General features: G+C 39.7%; 1 protein-coding gene across 1 annotated transcript in view; it reads left to right on the forward strand.

Moving 5' to 3' along the window:
• LOC124803102 (menin) overlaps positions 1-17,681 on the forward strand; it is a 44,704-nt gene that overhangs the window by 11,501 nt on the left and 15,522 nt on the right. The window contains exon 4 of the mRNA XM_047264260.1: positions 1,451-1,658. Within this exon, the coding sequence (XP_047120216.1) occupies positions 1,451-1,658 (208 nt within the window). The remainder of the gene's footprint in view (positions 1-1,450; positions 1,659-17,681) is intronic.

Consider the following 17,681-nt stretch of genomic DNA (forward strand, 5'->3'; position numbering starts at 1 on the left):
GACGGTTTGCATACAGTACACTGATGCCCTTACAATTTTGCATACCACTTTCCTTACATGGCACCTACAGTGTTCAGTTTCATTCTGCCTGAAGAATTTCTTTGCGGTCAAATATTTTTCCCCTAAAAATATAAAATCTTGTACTTTGTTCTCTCCAGCTTGATGTTCACACGTCTTCACTTTCAGTCATTAAAATATGCCAGTCTACGTATTTTATCCCAGAAACCACAACTCTTTCTATGGTTTCTGTTTTATGTAGATGCCTTGATGTACTGCCAACCTATTTGGAAGCTGTTGTCAGATGGTGCTGATGCTGTCATGCAGTCTGTATGCTTGAACACCATGCATATCTCAATGCTAGAATCACATCATTGTATGTATATTTTTTAATGCAGATCATCTGCTCCATGAAAGATTTGGTCTTCCGTCTTCACAACCTAGCATATCCATTCTACCTTAATATTTCATGGTGCTTTCATTGATTGGTTCTGGTGAGTTTTCTTAACATTATGGTCAGCTACAGACTGCAACACTACAAATATTCTCAAGTTGAAATAAGTGACAGTACAGTGACATCAAATACGTATTGCATAGTCCTTGCTCCAGTATCGTAAATTCTTGAATACTTGGTGCATTCACAATATACCCAATCATAGACAGTTGTATGTTTTAAATGATGCTATCAATATTCCTCTTTGCCTTTAATTTGTAATACACTACTTCTTCTCCCTTCATCCCTCCCTCCCCCCCTCCCTCTCCCCCTCCCCCTTCTCTCTCTCTGTCTGTCTTTAAGATACTGCATAATGATGTTCGCACTTATGCCAGCCAAGTTTAATCAATTAAATCAGAAGGAAAGGTGCTGAGCTGCTAGTTTGGAGCGATAAAACAACAACAACAACAGGCCGTGAATCTAGATATTTGTGGGAAGATGGCTAATGAGGTGTGATTTTAATTTTCCTTTGAACTGGTAAGGATTCCCAATTTCTTGCTTTATGTTAAATGTTGAATGTTTGCGCACCAGAGCTTTTAACTTGTTTCTGACCTGTGGACAAGGAAGCGAAGACTACACAGAAACTATTTTTGTGTTTTGTATTGTGATTGTGTATAGCACCTCTCAGCTGACACTGACATTTACTGGAGAAAAAACATTAAGGAGTAAATCTTTGTTTCCCTTTGTCACAACAGCAGAGTTCCTCTCGTCTTTGTGTCTGAATGATCTGCTCATCCTTTTTAACCTTCCCCAATATACCCCTCTCTCCTCCTTCAGGAGGAAGGACCTGTCAGCTCCAAAAGCTAACTTTTTGTCTTGTTGACAGTATTGACATTTTTCTTGAAGATAAGTACTGGCCAGCAGTTTTGTTTCATAATATTGTAATTTTCTATGTTTTTAGGTTTAAAAATGGTTGAGTTCCGGCGAAAGATGTTTTATATTGTTTTGTTTTTATTACAGGGAATCTGAGTGACTTGGAGGAAGTAAGTCCAACACCAGGACGACCTCCTTGCAATGCCCTCTTCCAGGAAGCTGTTCTCTCAGCTCGAACATATTATGCGAACCAACATGTTTATCCATACACTTACCAAGGTGGTTATTTCTACAGGCACAAAATGTACAAACAGGCATTTGAAAGTTGGGCTAATGCCAGTGATGTTATAAGGCAGTAAGTAGTTGTACATTATTATATACTAACATGTCTCTTTTCTTTCTTATTCTTTCAATAGTATATTTTAATTAGAGTTTTAATAAGAGCAATAAAAAATAAACAAAAAGGAATCTAAATCTACAGTTATCAGTAGGATCTAAATTGGGGACATCTTACATGACTGAATGGGGCCAGGTACTGAAAAATATTTCTAAAAGAGAATACCAGTTTGAAAGAAATTGGCACCAGTTGTAGATTGTTTATTTGTCATAGTACAAGTGGTTCTATTGAACATGCTTTCAATCTGAATAGATTTTGTTGAGCCTGCAAAAGTATTCAAATATTGTCAACAACAGAACTGATCTATCTGTCTATCTCAAGCCTCAGGTGTGTGTGTGTGTGTGTGTGTGTGTGTGTGTGTGTTTGTGTGTGTGTGTGTGTGTATGGAGATGGCCAGGTATTTTTTCAAGCCTCCACTGTATTTCTGAGGAAGTATATTCTTATTACTCTGAATAACCTGTAAGTGCTGTGTATCATTATGAATTAATAGATCTTATAATTAAATGTTTCCCTGAGACAGTTAAGTATCTTTTTATTATCTACGATAATGATTGAAACAAACAAAATGAATTAAAATTTGTGCTGCGGCCGGGACTCAAACCCCGGTCTTCTTTGCTTGCTAGGCAGAAATGCTACCATTACACCACCGTCTGCTTCGATCATTATCGTAGATAATAAAAAGAGACTTAAATGTCTGAGAGAAACATTTAATTATAAGATCACCAATGGTACAAGGGCATCCCATTACGTCCATTGCTGGGGTGCTTGCTGGTATGTAGAGCCCTGTCAGTAGTGACAATATGTAGGGGAAAAATGAATTGAGTTTGTGTTGGGGAGGGCACTCAGCTTACGTAGTTCGTGCAGCAATGTTTACCATTTTACTGCAGTGGTGTAATGGTTAGCATTTCTGCCTAGCAAGCAAGAAGACACGGGTTCGAGTCCCGGCTGCAACACAAATTTTAATTCGTTTCGTCTGCTTCAATCCTTATGAATTAAATTTTCTTATAAAATGCTTTTGGTGATGTATACAGAAATTATAATAATACTTCATCATATAGTTATTTTTATAAAGAAATAAATTCAGACTATAAAGAGTAAAAAATTTTATGTAAATACGGTGTATGACATAAATACAACAATCACTTGCCAAGCCTCGAAATGGGAATGAGAAAGTCCTACGGGAAAACACACACAAATAGAAGTCAAATTAGAGAAATCTTGAGCTTTCAGGGTGGGGAGTTCATTTGTAAGACTAAAGAGGCAGAGAAAAAAGAAAGAGCTACTGTACACATTTTCTTTGGTGTTTCCAGTTACAGCTAACTTTCGTCATAAGAAAGGTCTTGCCAGTTAAAATTTTTAACTATTTTTGCTGTTGATATTTCTGTTGCTGTCATAAGGGTGTGCACACACAGAATGGAGGTTACCTGTAATGGAGGCCGGTATGATGCCACTTGAACCAGTGCCAAGAATATCCCCATATTATCTAATTGGACCACACACAGTGGCTGTACTGACGGCAATGGGTACGTCCTTGCCTGATAGCTGGTATGAATGATATGTTCATTGCCTGTTTAGGAGTGACAGGTGACTGATGTACTTTGACAGAATGGCAGTGCTCTGACACTGGGCACTCTCAAACAGTATTACAGAAACTATTCACTGGAAAGTTTTGATTCTTTGGTTACTTATAACAGGTCTGCCCAAAAGTTCCTGGAAGGATTAATTTTTGGTAGATGCCAATGCTGGCTGGTGGGGTGGAGATCAGCCGGAGAAGTTGGTGGGGGAACTGAACTGAAACGAGACCAGTGTCAGTCCCCTGCAGGCAGTTGAAGCAAAAGCGTGCTTCATGGACAGATATCTACTGCAACTCGAGCAAAAAAATGGAGCAGTTTTTGGAGCGGCATTATGCAGTAAAGTTCTGTGTGAAACTTGGCAAAAATGGCGCGGAGACACTTGAAATGCTTGAGAAAGCCTATGGTGACAGGGCAATTAAATAAAGCCCAATTTTCATGTGCCACAAGATGTTCTGGGAAGGTCAGTAGTCTACCAGTGATGACGCCCGCTCAGGATGCCCATCGACATCACAAACTGATGACTGTGTGCAAGAAGTGCATCAAGTAGTGGACAAGGATAAATGATTAAGTGTTTGGATGATTGCAGAGGAGCGTTGAATACCCGAAACAATCATTCACCACATTTCAACTGAGGATTTTCAAATGAGGAAAGTCTGTGCGAAAATTGTACTGAAAAGGGATTGCATGAGCACTGTGAAACAGATCCAGAGTTTTTGGACAGGGTGAGCACAGGGGATGAGATGTGGCTCTTTGAGTTTTTTGAGTAATCAGTCTTCTGACTGGTTTGATGCAGTCCACAATGACTTCTTCTCCTATGCCAACCTTTTCATCTCAGAATAGCAATTCCACTCTAAGTCATCAAATATTTGCGGGGCATATTCCAATCTCTCTTGTACTCTACAGTTTTTACCACCTGCAGCTCCCTATGGTACCATGGAAATTATTCCCTGATGCCTTAACAGATGTCATGTTATCCATCCCTTCTTCTTCTCAGTGTTTTCCTTATGTTCCTTTGCTTCCTTGGCATATCAGTCCATCTAACTTTCCAACATTCTTCTCTAGCAGCACGTCTCAAATGCGTTGACTTTATTCTGTTATGGTTTTCCCATAGTCCACATCTCACTACTGTACAGTGCTGTGCTCCAAATGTACATTCTCAGAAATTTCTTTCTCAAGTTAAGACCAGTGTTGGATACCAGCAGAATTCTTTTGTCCAGGAATTTCTGTTTTGCCAGTGCTAGCCTGCTTTTTATGTCCTCCTTGCTCCATCCGTCATGGCTTATTTTGTCGCCTTGATAGCAGAATTCCTTAAATTCATCTACTTTGTGATCCCCAGTTATAACTTAAAGTTTCTCACTGTTCTCATTCTGCTACTTCTCATTACTTTGGCCTTTAATTGTTTTACTGTCAATCCATATTCTGTACTTATTAGACTGTTCATTCCATTCAACACAGTCTGCAATTCTTCTTCACTTTCACTGAGGATAGCTGTGTCATTAATAAATTTATCATTGATAAATTATTTCTCTCTGAATTTTAATCCCACTCTTGAAACTTTTTTTTAGTTTCCCTCATTGCTCCTTCAATGTACAGATTGGACATTAGGGGAGAAAGACTACATCCCAGTCTTACACCCTTTTTAATCCGAGCACTTTGTAGTTAGTCTTCCATTCTTACTGTTCTGTCTTGTACGTATTGTACGAGGGTTGACTGAAAAGTAATGCCTCCACCTTCGTAACTCTTTAACAGTTGGCAGCATTGTTATGTGGCAGGTACTGGCTTGTTCCATAGCCTCTTCTCTACAGCTACTGTTGGCGGGGAGCCTTAGCATTGATCGGTTGTTTTGTTACAGTGTAAAATATAGAACCCTGCACAGATGGTCGGTCAATGCGATTTAAGCAACGTGCAGTCATTGCATTCCTGACGGCGGAAGGTGTCACCCCAAAGGAGATTTGTCAGAGAATGAAAGCAGTTTATGGTGATTGTGTTGATGTGAGTACTGTGCATCATTGAGCGAGTAAGTTCAAAGATGTTGAGGCGGGAACATCTGACCTGCGTGACAAACAAAGAGTTGGACATCCTGTGACAGCAATCACAGAGTTTCACAAGCAAAATGTTGACAGATTTAGACAATCATTATATCACTCAGAGAGAAATTGCAAGCACAATCGGCATTTCACAAGAACTTGTGGGTCACATTATTGCTTTTCTTAGGTATTGGAAGATCAGAGACTGAATCTCGTTACTGAATGGCATCCTCCATACAGTCCAGATTTATCACCTCTGACTTCCACCTGTTCCCGATAATGAAAGATGATCTGCGAGGACATCATTGTGCTTCTGATGAAGACGTTGAGGGAACTATGAGACTGTGGTTGCGGAAACAGTGTGTCGACTTCTTCCGTGACGGCTTCAGAAAACTTGCATTGTGATCTGAGTCGATATCTGCTCCTGGATATGCCTTGCAGTCCAATATCTGATTTCAGAGTCTGTGCCCAACAGTGAAGTAATCTAAGAGAAATCTTCCTTTTCTGAGTATACCTCCCCTCTTGTGATTACTGAACAGAGTATTTGCTGTTACTGACTGATGTTTATGGCAGAACTCAATTAGTCTTTGTCCTCAGTTGTTCGTACTACCAAGCCCATATCTTCTCGTAACTCTCTCTTCTATTTCCTCCCCTGCAACTGCATTCCCAGTCACACATGATTATTAGATTTTCATCTTTACTTTCTGAGTTATCCATTCAATATCTTCATATACTTTCTCTGTCTTGTCATCATCTGCTTGTGATGTCAACGTGTATACCTGAACCGTTGGTGTTGGTTTGCTATCTATTCTGATGAGAATAACCCTATCACTGAACTGTTCACAGTAACTCTCTCTCTCTGCCCTACCTTCCTATTCGTATTGAATGCTACTTCTGTTATACGATTTTCTGTGGCTGTTGATATTACTCTATACTCGTCTGACCAGAAATCTTAGTCTTCCTTCCATTTCACTTCACTGACCTCCACTATATCTAGATTGAGCCTTTTTTAATACAATCTCGAAACAAAGCATCAAAGCAGGAATTGGCACACCGAGGAGTCTCCTTGCCTGAAAAAGCAAGGATGAGCAAATCGCAAATCAAGGCAATGCTCATTGTGTTTTTTGACAGAAAAGGTGTGGTTCACGAGGACAAACAGTCAGCAAAGAGTTTTCTGTGAATTGATCAAACGGTTGCGCAACAGGATTTGATGCTTCTGAAAAGAAGTTTGTGTCTGTTGGATCGTATGCCGGGACAACATGTCAAGCCACACCGCATTCATTGTCTCGGAGCTGCTGGCCAAATAGGTGTGGCAATGCTGCCCCAGCCACCGTGCAACCCCAGTCTGGCGCCAGATGACTTCTTTTCATTCATAAGGATCAAAAGAACCCTGTAAGTAAGTCGGCATGGGATGCTGGAGGCGGTAAAAACAGCTTTGATGGCCACACTGAAGGTGATTCCCGTTGATGACTTCCAAAGTGCCTTCAGTGATTGGGTAAAGGGTTGGCAACAGTTCATCGAAGCAGGGGAAGAATCCTTTGAAATGTTGTGAAAAGATTGAAAGCTGGTGTTTATAAAGATTTATAAAAAATTCACTCTGGAAACTTTTGGGACAGACCCTGTATATCAGCGTCATGATCAACTGCCTATTTTTCCATTGAAGATTGGATTTATTTAGGAATTATGTACTTTGGCACACAGATTTCAAATAGTGAACAATGAAAAACAGGAGATGCTATGAATTTACATTTGGCATATATTAGATCATACATTTCTGTGTACAAAATATTTCTTTAAACTTGGGAGGGGCTCTATACCTACCTCCAGCCTTGAGAAAATGGATTGTATGTAGTGTGTTCACTTCCACTCGTGTATGTAAAGATGCAGCAAGAATGAAGTATTCGTAACATAAGTTGTATTTTCTAAAAGCTTTGAGATATCAAAACAAGTTGTCATCCCCCCTCCCCCCCCCCCCTCCCCCCCATCCCCCACCCTCCGAATGGTAGTATCAGTTAGGAGAATATTTCTTCCATATGGTTAACGTGCAATAGTTTCTCGTCTACTGTGATATATGAGTAACTACAGACTTTTTCAGTTGAATAATGTAATGTTTTTGTGGGCTATTGATAGCTGTTGAAATGAGGATTAGTTTGGCTTTGCCACAAAATAGTGAAGAAATTATACATTCATTTCTGTCCCAATACTGTATTTTTTCCCATATGTTATTGACCTGACTTGTTCTCAGTTTCTCCTTTAATAAGCCAACCTTTCAGGAATCTGCCACAGTTGCAACTGTATTAGCACTTCACTGTTTTTTGTAAAAGAAGCAAATTTTAACATGGCAAGAAGATGTGGATGTTACCCTAAATTCGTCACTGATGATGCTTTTGTAAAGTAGAAAAAGGTTAAGTAACCTGGGGCAAATAATTACTCCTTTTGTTCTTATTTAACCCAATGTATTTCCTCTTTTTATTTTTATTTTATTTATTTTTTTTTTATAATAATGAACAGTGGGCATTGAAACTTGCCAAAGGATTCTGTGTCCGTACCTCAAAGATCTGAGAAATATTAAAACAATCCACAGCTCACAGTGCACTTGATTGTGCCTCTTCCCGTTAAGAATGAATCTTGATGAGTAGTTAAGCAACACAGAAAAGGAAGTAATAGTGTTTAATGAATAGAACTACACTCCTTTTGGCTCTGGAATTGTAGTTCTTGTTGAGAAAATATACTTCGTAACTCTGTAGTTTTGATCGTTGTGACGACTTGCAGAATCCTGTCAACTTTTGTCTAGGGGAAAATAGATTATCAAAATCTTTGATGAACCAAATGATATTTGAGATGAACAAGTTTGGTCCTTCATGTATAGGATCAAAAAGATGGTATGTTTTTGTTGTGATTTTTTTTTTTTTTTTTTTCCAAACTTCTCAGGTTATTGATGTGATGAAAGAGACTACTTCTGTACATTTCAGTAACAGCCATACATTACTAAGTACACACTGGGTTACAGGATTCCATTGAAAGTGCAACAGAAGTAGTCATTTCTCTCCCCCCTCCCCTTTCCCCCACCAATTTCTTAACCTCTTTTTTCTTTTTACACTTTTGGAAAAGCACTATCGGTGGCTAATTTTGAGTAACAGACATGTTTCTCTTGGTACCGTGTTAAAATATGTTTCTTTTGCCAAAACACAGTGAGAGTTTACACAGTGTCACCACACTGTTTTTTTGTAAAAGAAGCAAATTTTAACATGGCCACAAGATAAATGTAGATGTTACCCAAAATTCATCACTGACGATGATTTTGTGAAGTGGAAAAAGGGTAAGTTGAAGTTGTGACAGAATCCTGAAACATGTTTATTAAGCTAGGAATTGAGGACTAGTCAGGTGAATAGCTTTTGAAAAAGTATATTCTCAGTATAAAAATAAACATATTAAGTTCTTCATTTACGTTGTTGCAAACTCATTCTCATTTCGCCAGTTATTAATGACCCTTAAAAAATCCCATTATTCTGCTGAAAAATCTGCAGTTGCTCATATATTGTGGTAGATAAGAATGTTCACCATGTTAACCATATGGCAAGATACTCTCCTCTTTGTGTGCTATCACCTGCCAAAAAGTTATTAATTATTATGTGTGGAGTTATCATCAAATGTGCGTTTTTGTAATTGTGCCAAGGCAAAGCGTGTTTATATGGACTTTGTTAAGACAGACTGGTATGACAGTTATACATGTTCTGCAGTTGTGTAGTTCATATATAGCCGAAATGTGTTGTTGATCCAATGTTGTCCATTGTTTTTGTGCTTGAAGATGATTGTAACAATTGAAACCAGTAGAGAATAAACATAAAATTGTACAATAGATGGCACAAATATGCTTTTTCCAAATTTGCCAAAAACTTGTTTTGATATCTTGAACTGTTAAAGATACAACAAATCTTATGAATAGTTCATTCTTGCGGTCTCATTAGCACCTGAAAGTGGAAGTAATTGCGTTATGTACAATCCATTTTCTTGAGACAGGAGGTAGGTATAGATCCCCTGCCAAGTTTAAAGAAAAATGTAACATGTTAGCTACATTTCATACACTGATATGTGTGACTTAACATGCTCCAAATGTCAGCTTGCAGCGATTCCTATTTATTGTTGCACTCTGTCACAATAACCTTGGCTATTAACAAAATGTAATTTCTCATATAATTGTGAAGCTTCTGTAGTGAAGTCTGTTGTGAATATGATGAATGAAGCTATAAGATGCAAAAGAATAAAACTTTTTTGTTGACTAGTTTCTTTAAAATCGTGTGAGAAAGATTGTAGAGCAACTGGAGCACATGCAACTTTTTGCTTGTAGTGGCACTCTCACACCTTGACAAACAGGCTAACCAGTGCTCTATTTGTACCTGTAGGTGCATATAACAGTGCTAGACAATGCGGTGAGTCAGTATGTAGACTACCAGCTTTGTTAGTGTTCCCACGCTAAAGATGTAACCATCCCAACATTTTGATTATAAGCAAGCTTCTTCAACCTCCTGTAATATTTTTCTATCAGAATCGGAATTTTATTGTCTCATAACATACAAATTTGGTGTCCGGGAGACTCGTCATAGAATATTTATGTGAAGAACACCATTATTTACCACCAAGAGCTGCTAATAAAATTTCTTTACAACTAGCTTTGGCCATGGGCCATCATCAGGTTCGTAAAAGCATTTACAACATGATTAGGCTCAATGGCGTCAGATAATAAAATCCATGAATTTGTCACTGTTGTCACATTGTAATATAAATACATTGTCAATCATATTACATCATCAATCATAAAATGTGTGAGACAGTGCACTCATTCAGGCTATATCAACAGTCAACATTAACGCTACGAATGGAGCATTACACATATTGTAGTAGAATATAAAAATGTAGAAAACAAACATCCTTGTCTTTTATACAAATAAAAAAATGTCTATCAACTAGATGAATGCTGCAAGTCAACTCGAAACAAAATACCGAGCTGAGAAGTTTTGTATCTTATAATAACAGCATTGATTCAAAGGTAGAAGAGTTAGTGATATCCAAATCACTGCCTCCAAGTCAGCAGATAAACTGGGCATACTGTCTAACGTGCAGGCGTCACTTACTGTCTGTACATGAATATTTTGGTCACATGCCATTACAGTTCTGGTACAGTTACTTGGTATTATTATTTGTTGTTAAGCTGACAGGCTTCTCTCTTGGTACTGCGGACTTTTCTTGCGACTAGTTGGGCTTGTTTCTGGTTTTTGGTTATCCTTCCAAATTAATGTTGGCACTTCAGTTGTTGGCTGGAGTACCTCCTTTCAGCTTATGACTTACGCAGCTTCAGTGCTCTGTGCAGGTCATCAGATGGATGTGTTTCTATTGTGGCTGAGGAAAAGGTGCCTGTAGCGAGTGTATGCAAGTCTGTCTTGAGCCGCCCAGTGGAACAATACAGAATGATGGGAAGCTAGCTGTGTGCTAAACAATAATTCATTTCTTCTGCATTTGTATTTTCCTCCTTTTTCAACTCAAAAGTACACAGTCAGGTGCTTTTTTTTCCAAAATTAATTTCATCACATCTGAGTGCTGTTGATTAGACTTTTCTTTGTCATTGGACACAAATTGTGCTTTATGTAAACAAAAGATTTACTTAAGATTCAGGATTGTTGAGGTATTGTAGTTGTAGTAGACAACTTACGGAGAAATGACAGACTTGTACAGGTAAGCAGGACTTGATCTGCATCGTCATCCTCAACCCTAAACTGTTGTATTAATCTATAAAATCTCACTAAACAAGACTCTCAGGGAGAGAACTTGACTGACTAGTCATCCTAGAAATGAGCTTGTAAAATCACACAAAACTCTGTAAATGTGACACCTGCTGAATAACTTGCGATAGAATGATCTTTGTTATATTGCCACATCTTTACAAGCATGCTTCTGCACTGTGAAATTCAGTTTCAATAATAGTTTTTTCTTTGATGTTGTTTCTTGTCCTGTATAGAACTAATTTTCTTTAGTTTGGTGGTTAATTAAATAAATACATTGTATAATTTCATTATGTCAGATAATATATTCTGTTAATGCTCTCTATTATTTTTGTCACTGTAAAAGAAAATAGTTTTGTTTTGATATACATCGTTATTACATAAAGTACTTTTACAGAATATGCAACATTCTTACACAGAAAGGTAGATAAAAATTAAGATAACTTTCTAAATATTGTAAACTATGCTAAATACATGTCGCTTTTCTATAATACATACTGTATCACGTGTTCGTACATAATAAAATATATAAATTAATAGTACTAAAAGAAAACAGCAATTATGTTTACCTCCTGAACAATTATGAAATTGTGATAAGCAACCTTCTTTGATGGAGGTCTTCATTTATAGCTGCTGAACTTTGACAGTGATTTTTCCCATGGATTTCAGTGACACAACATACACTGGAATTCGTCAACCAGTAACAAGATATCAACACCAGAAATCACTGTTCTTGTTGTCAGGAGAAGTGGTCTCACAAATGTCTGCCCCACTATACCAAATGTAGTAACTCTGGGACAGTTTGTTTGTTTATTATTATTATTATTATTATTATTATTATTATTATTATTATCATCACATTAAGTGTTCAGAATGTTGACCCTGAGTGTTAATGCATGCTGTAAAGTGATTCCAGGCAGACAACACTGCACACTGGATTTCATTTCAATTTATCACAGCATAGGCCCATTTCATGACTTGGGGAGTTGTCAGTTTTTACGTGTTGACCTCTTGTTTTCCCTGCAGGTGAAAATGCAAAGATGTTGAGTATGGTGAGTGTGCAGGCCAGTTTGGGTTTCCAGATGACCAATCCAACAATTTCTAAATACCGTATTTACGTAAATCTAATGTGCACTTATTTTTACCATATGCTATATTCAAAATTAGGGTGCCCATAAGATTCGGTTGCACATTACGTCCGAGGACAAACTTGAATCCGTCTGTGAAAGGAGGACAATGCTGACTTGCAACACAATAGGAAACAAAGCAAAAGGGGTGGCTGCAGTTCTTAGTATACCAAGGCAAGAGTTTGAGGCTAGCTGTGGGTGGATTGATTGCTTTATTAAATAGATGGGTTTATCTCTACAGTACCTTACAACAGTATGCCAAAAGCTTCCACAGGATACTGAGAAAAACTTAAAGAAGTTTTGTGGTATGTCACAACACTTTGGACAGAGAAGAATTTTTCAGTGGGCCAAATAACCAACGCTGATAAGTTTCCAGTTTGGTTTGATATGGCATGTAATTACACGTTTGACGGGAAGGGGACCAAAGAATTTACCATTGAAATGTCAGGATATGAAAAACAGTGCAAAAGGATAATGCTGGCTCTTGCAGTAGATGGGTGCAAACTTCACCCTTTCTTAACCTTGAAGCAAAGAACAAGCCTCAAGACCCTTAAGAATGAATTGTTGTTTCCTGATGACATTATTGTTCAAAGTCAAGGGAGGGGATCTATGATTGGAACTTTAATGCTTGACTATCTACAAAATGTATGGGAAGTCCATCTTTGTGGGCTTTCCAAACTACCACCAATGCTTTGTCTTGAAGCATTTCATGGTCATCTCACTGTTGACTTAAAAAAGAAGATCCACAGCCTAGCCAGTGATCTTGTTATTATTCCTCCGAGAATGACTTCTGTGTTATAAGTCATGGACGTTAGTATACATAAACTTTTTAGGTTATGTTCTGGAACAGTACAAAAAATGGTATTGCGAACCAGCACTCCCTGAACTGATTCCAACAGAGAAAATTATGCATTCTGCACTCAACATTACTGCACACTGTGCTTGTGCTACCCGGAATAGCATCAAAGCACTATTGACCATAAAATCATTCAAGAAATGCCGTATTTCAAATATTCTGGATGGCAGTGAAGATGATGATGTTCTAGAATGACATTGAGGATGATGAGGAAAGAGAAAAGGAATCTGTTTCTGATGTAGGTCTCTCCGAGGATACCAGTAATTATAACATTAGTGAATAATGGTGAGTAATGCCTGTAATTTATAGTATGTTTGTTTGTATGTTGTGCAGGTAATTAAGGCAGGCACTATTTTTAATTAAGAACTGTGTCACGTGACAAATTGTTGTTATTTTGATAGTTCATGTATACCCCCATTGTTGTTTAAAATAAATTTAGCATATCAGTGATGTGCCAACAAACTTGTTTGTGATTTTAATTTTTAAAATTATGGTACACATTACATTTAATGGTGCATTAGATTCACATAAATACGGTATTGTGTTAAGAAGGCCAGTAATTAATTGTGCCAATTGAGGAGAGTATCTGTCTTGTTGGTACCAATTGGATTGCCTAATGTCCAGTGGAATGCCTTCCAATAACTGTGGCAGTGTATCTGTGACGAGGTAAAGAAACTTGTGGCCATATAGAGACCTGTTATTAAAATGAAGACCAGTGATGTGATTCTCGAAAAGCCTACATCACACCCTGACAAAGCGAGATCATTGCTTGTTTCTCTTCAGGGCTGAAGAAGTGCCCACGGTCTGTACACAGTGCTTTATCTATAAACGTAATCTTGCATAGAACTGCCACATCCCTTTGCAGTTTTCATTGACAAAATTCAGAGAACTGAAACACATTACGAAGGTCATTTTGACATGAAGTCATTGATGGAGTGAAGTATGGAAAGGATGAAATGCATTGGAACATGTTATTTGTAGAACACTCCTTTTTTGATCTCATTGACCCATCCAAGCTGCCTCGTAGTAACATGTGGATGGTTTGTTACTGCTGCTAAAATGTTTGTTGAATTTCAGTCACTGGTTGCTGTTCTTTTTTGTTGGTGTATTTTAGTCTTCTCATTTCCAGTTTCTTGAAATTTGTTTATAATGGATGCAAAGATAAATTTTACAACTGTACACATTGATGTGTTACGACTTCTGCACCACTTGTTAGCAGCAGACACAGTGGCTGTGCCAAAGAATGAGACGGCGTGGAGTTTTACAATTATTTATTGAACTTACTTTACAATTTCTCCCTCGTCGTTGCTGCCCAGCCCTGCGGATCCCTCTGCCTGGCTGCTGCTGCAGTGTTGATTCTCCGACAATGTGCGCATCGCGCGCCGCTGATCGCACTCTGGAGCCTCAGGCCACCAGTGCTCCGCTGAAGCCAGGATGCCCTGTGATTGAGATGAACTCGTTGGCGCTCGACGCCCCAGTATGGCATTCCCAAGGAGCCACGTCTGCTGTGAGGTCAGCTGCCGACGCCTGCTGCACCGGCGGCTGGGAAGCTGTCAGTCGCGATGTCTGCGAGGTCCCGTCATGAACGGACCACGCGCCGTGGGGCCGGATTGCCGTGAAGTCCGGGTGTCAGTCCGTGGCGGCGCCTGTGACCAAGACCACACTGCAGCCGGTCCTGCTGGAAGTTGTCGCTGTCGTTAGTCAGCCATGGTGCTGACCGAACTCAGGCCGACCTCCAGAGCTGAAGTTGACATCTGGCGGCGAACGGATGACTCCTGCGAGCTGGAACAGACTTACGGAATCGTCACCTATGAAGATTGAACATTCAGACACGGACCACGTCCGTCCTCAGATCCGAACTGCTTCCTAATGGCTTCTGTCTGTTGCTGCCTGCGCTCCACTATTTATATCCGGCAGGACGACGTTTTGTACCCTCGGTGGTAGCTTTTTGTTATTACTCCCGCTGTATATTGCAGCGTAACTTAGCATGCTGGCCTCACTTCCCCTTACTCAGCACTCTCCAGGCTTCGCTCGGTCTGTGTGTGTCCTTGTGTCAGTCTGTTGGTAGACTGCTGCTGTCAGCAAGGCTATCTGTGTCTGCCTACTTCGCAACGCCTCGGTCGCCGGCGTGCCTTTGTTTTGCCATTCTCCACTGCGTGAAGCAACGCTTACTACATGTGGCCGCAACACTGCCTCCTCCTGAAAATTAAATTTGTCCCCGAACTTACCCTATACGTTAACTCTAGTTCTATCCTATATTCTACTTCTTCCCCATATACATCCAGGTTGCCCTGACTCATGCCCTACTGGTTATCCATTCTACAGGAATCTCATGGAGCAGTCTTGCAATAACATGCTGAATCCTCCATTTTAATAAGACATATATCACACTGATAAATACATTCAACACAGTAATAGTACTGGTAGAAATTTCCATGGTCACTATGCTACGTTTCCGCCTGGTATCGTACTCCTCCACATGCCTTAATAATTGCTGCATTGAAATTTGATCTTTCTCTGAATCTACTAGTTTATCTATTGTTTGCAATAGTGTAGCATCCAAGGTGGTGTTAAAATACATCAGATTTTCTCCTGGAGTGATGCTGAATGACGCATCTGGCCAGTACAGCGTCAGATGAGTATCTGTAACCTTGGTGACTCCCGTGACTGTTGCTGGTAAGCTGAAACGATCCCCTACTATTTCACAATGTGTCCCGTTGATTAGCAAACCTCTGTCCCGTAATTCCATCTTTGTGTTTGCTGTCCAATTCCCATTGTCATAACACTTGGCTGATATCCTCTCCGTGGCGAATACTGAATACAACCAATGCCTCCCAACTTGCTGAAAATGTGGTGTAGGCTTCACTATTATTCTCCGACACTCCTAAGCTTCTGCTTCGGCCCTAAATAACTGGATCTCACACGACCCCTTGCCTGTGAAAACAACCTGTGATGGACAAACAGAAACTTAATCCATTAGACATCTACTCAACTCTAAACTCGACATAGTAGCATGAGTATCCCCCTCCTTAGAAATTAATGAAACCTCCTGTGTCCTGAACTGTACACCCTTCCCCATGCACTCCCATCTGACCGGATAAGGATGCACTGTGTAACAGTGATACTGTCTCTCCACACTAGTTACTGGAAATCTAATCTCTATATACATCTTAACTAGATCCGTTGTTACCTTAATCCTAGACATATGATAAAAAAGTGACATACTCGCTTCAATTATCGGCACTACATGCTCTACCCCCTCTGGAAACTCTCCCTCTTCCTGCTTCAGACTCCATCTGAATTTTTCTGCTGACATCAACGTCACACTCACCTGCCCGTGCAATGCGTGATGTACTGCCTTTTGCAATTCATCCATCCTCACTCTGCATCACCAAAGCTGTTAACCAGTTCCTGCAGCAATTTAGCCATTTCCAGCTTCCTTTCCGCTATATCCAATCACATTTGTACTTGTTCCAGATTGGTATTCAATGATTTCTGTGTTTGTTCTATATATGCTCGTAACCCTGTAGCCATCCCATGCACCACACGTGTCACATTCAACAACTCTGTACCTAATCCCTGTATCCCTGTTGTGTGTATATCCACTAACTTCCGTATGCTTTCCTCCCTGTCGCGAATAACTGTTAAAGAATTGTTCAAACCCTCAATATCGTCTCTATCCGCTGTTCCAAAAATTGTTTTCAGCAACTTCCCATCTGCATTCAACCAACCCCTCTTTACTCTCTTTCTTCTCCCTGGAATCATACTCACGACTTGGCGCAGTTGTTCCCTTATTTTGTTACATGACCTATCCAAAGCCTCGTACTCTTCTTGCACGTCCCGTAATATTCCATTCTTAGATGCAACCATTTCCACACTCGATACCACCTCCTGTAGCTGCCGCATCTCATTCCTTACCTGCAGGATGTTGAATACCAGCCGAAGTGTCCACTCGTGACTCGTGATGACCACATTCGGTTGTTTCCCAAACAACACCCCACTTCGCAGCAGCATATTCTGTACATGGCCAGCTTGTGTCAGCTGCCAGAGGACTACACCCCATACTATCCACTTGTACCCCATCCTGCGTCACCTACAGAATGGAGAGAGAGGGAAAAAACTCCCATCACTACCCCTTAATACCAATAAAATAACCCTAGTCCGTGCACAAAAATAATACACATATGATAATTACTGCTAACTTCACATCCCTCGAACGCAACTTATACTTCATACCCGGTTAACTGTCTGCTTCTGTCGCTTCTTTTCGCTTTCTGTCAGAAGTAGTAGTACATATACACGGATCTACTACCCCGTGGAACGGCTTAACTCTACTAACGTGAACCACCGTTGTCTTGGTAGGCAATTGTAATTTTGCATTGACAGGTGATGTCATTTCCACTACCTGGTACAGTCCCTGGAACTTGTTTGTGAACTTCTTGGTTCTCCCTTTTGGAACATACGGATTAGCTAGTAGCTCGCATTGGCCTACTCTGTACTGTGGCAACTTCCTCGTTGCAATGCTTTCGTGTTAGCTCGTCTAACTCTCTGCCATTCTTCCTTAATGTTTTTTGCAAATTGCCTTACATGCTCGTCCTCCGCTCCCAGCCTTGGACGAAG

The sequence above is a fragment of the Schistocerca piceifrons genome, chromosome 6 (assembly GCF_021461385.2).
Source record: "Schistocerca piceifrons isolate TAMUIC-IGC-003096 chromosome 6, iqSchPice1.1, whole genome shotgun sequence".
NCBI classification, from domain to species: domain Eukaryota; kingdom Metazoa; phylum Arthropoda; class Insecta; order Orthoptera; family Acrididae; genus Schistocerca; species Schistocerca piceifrons.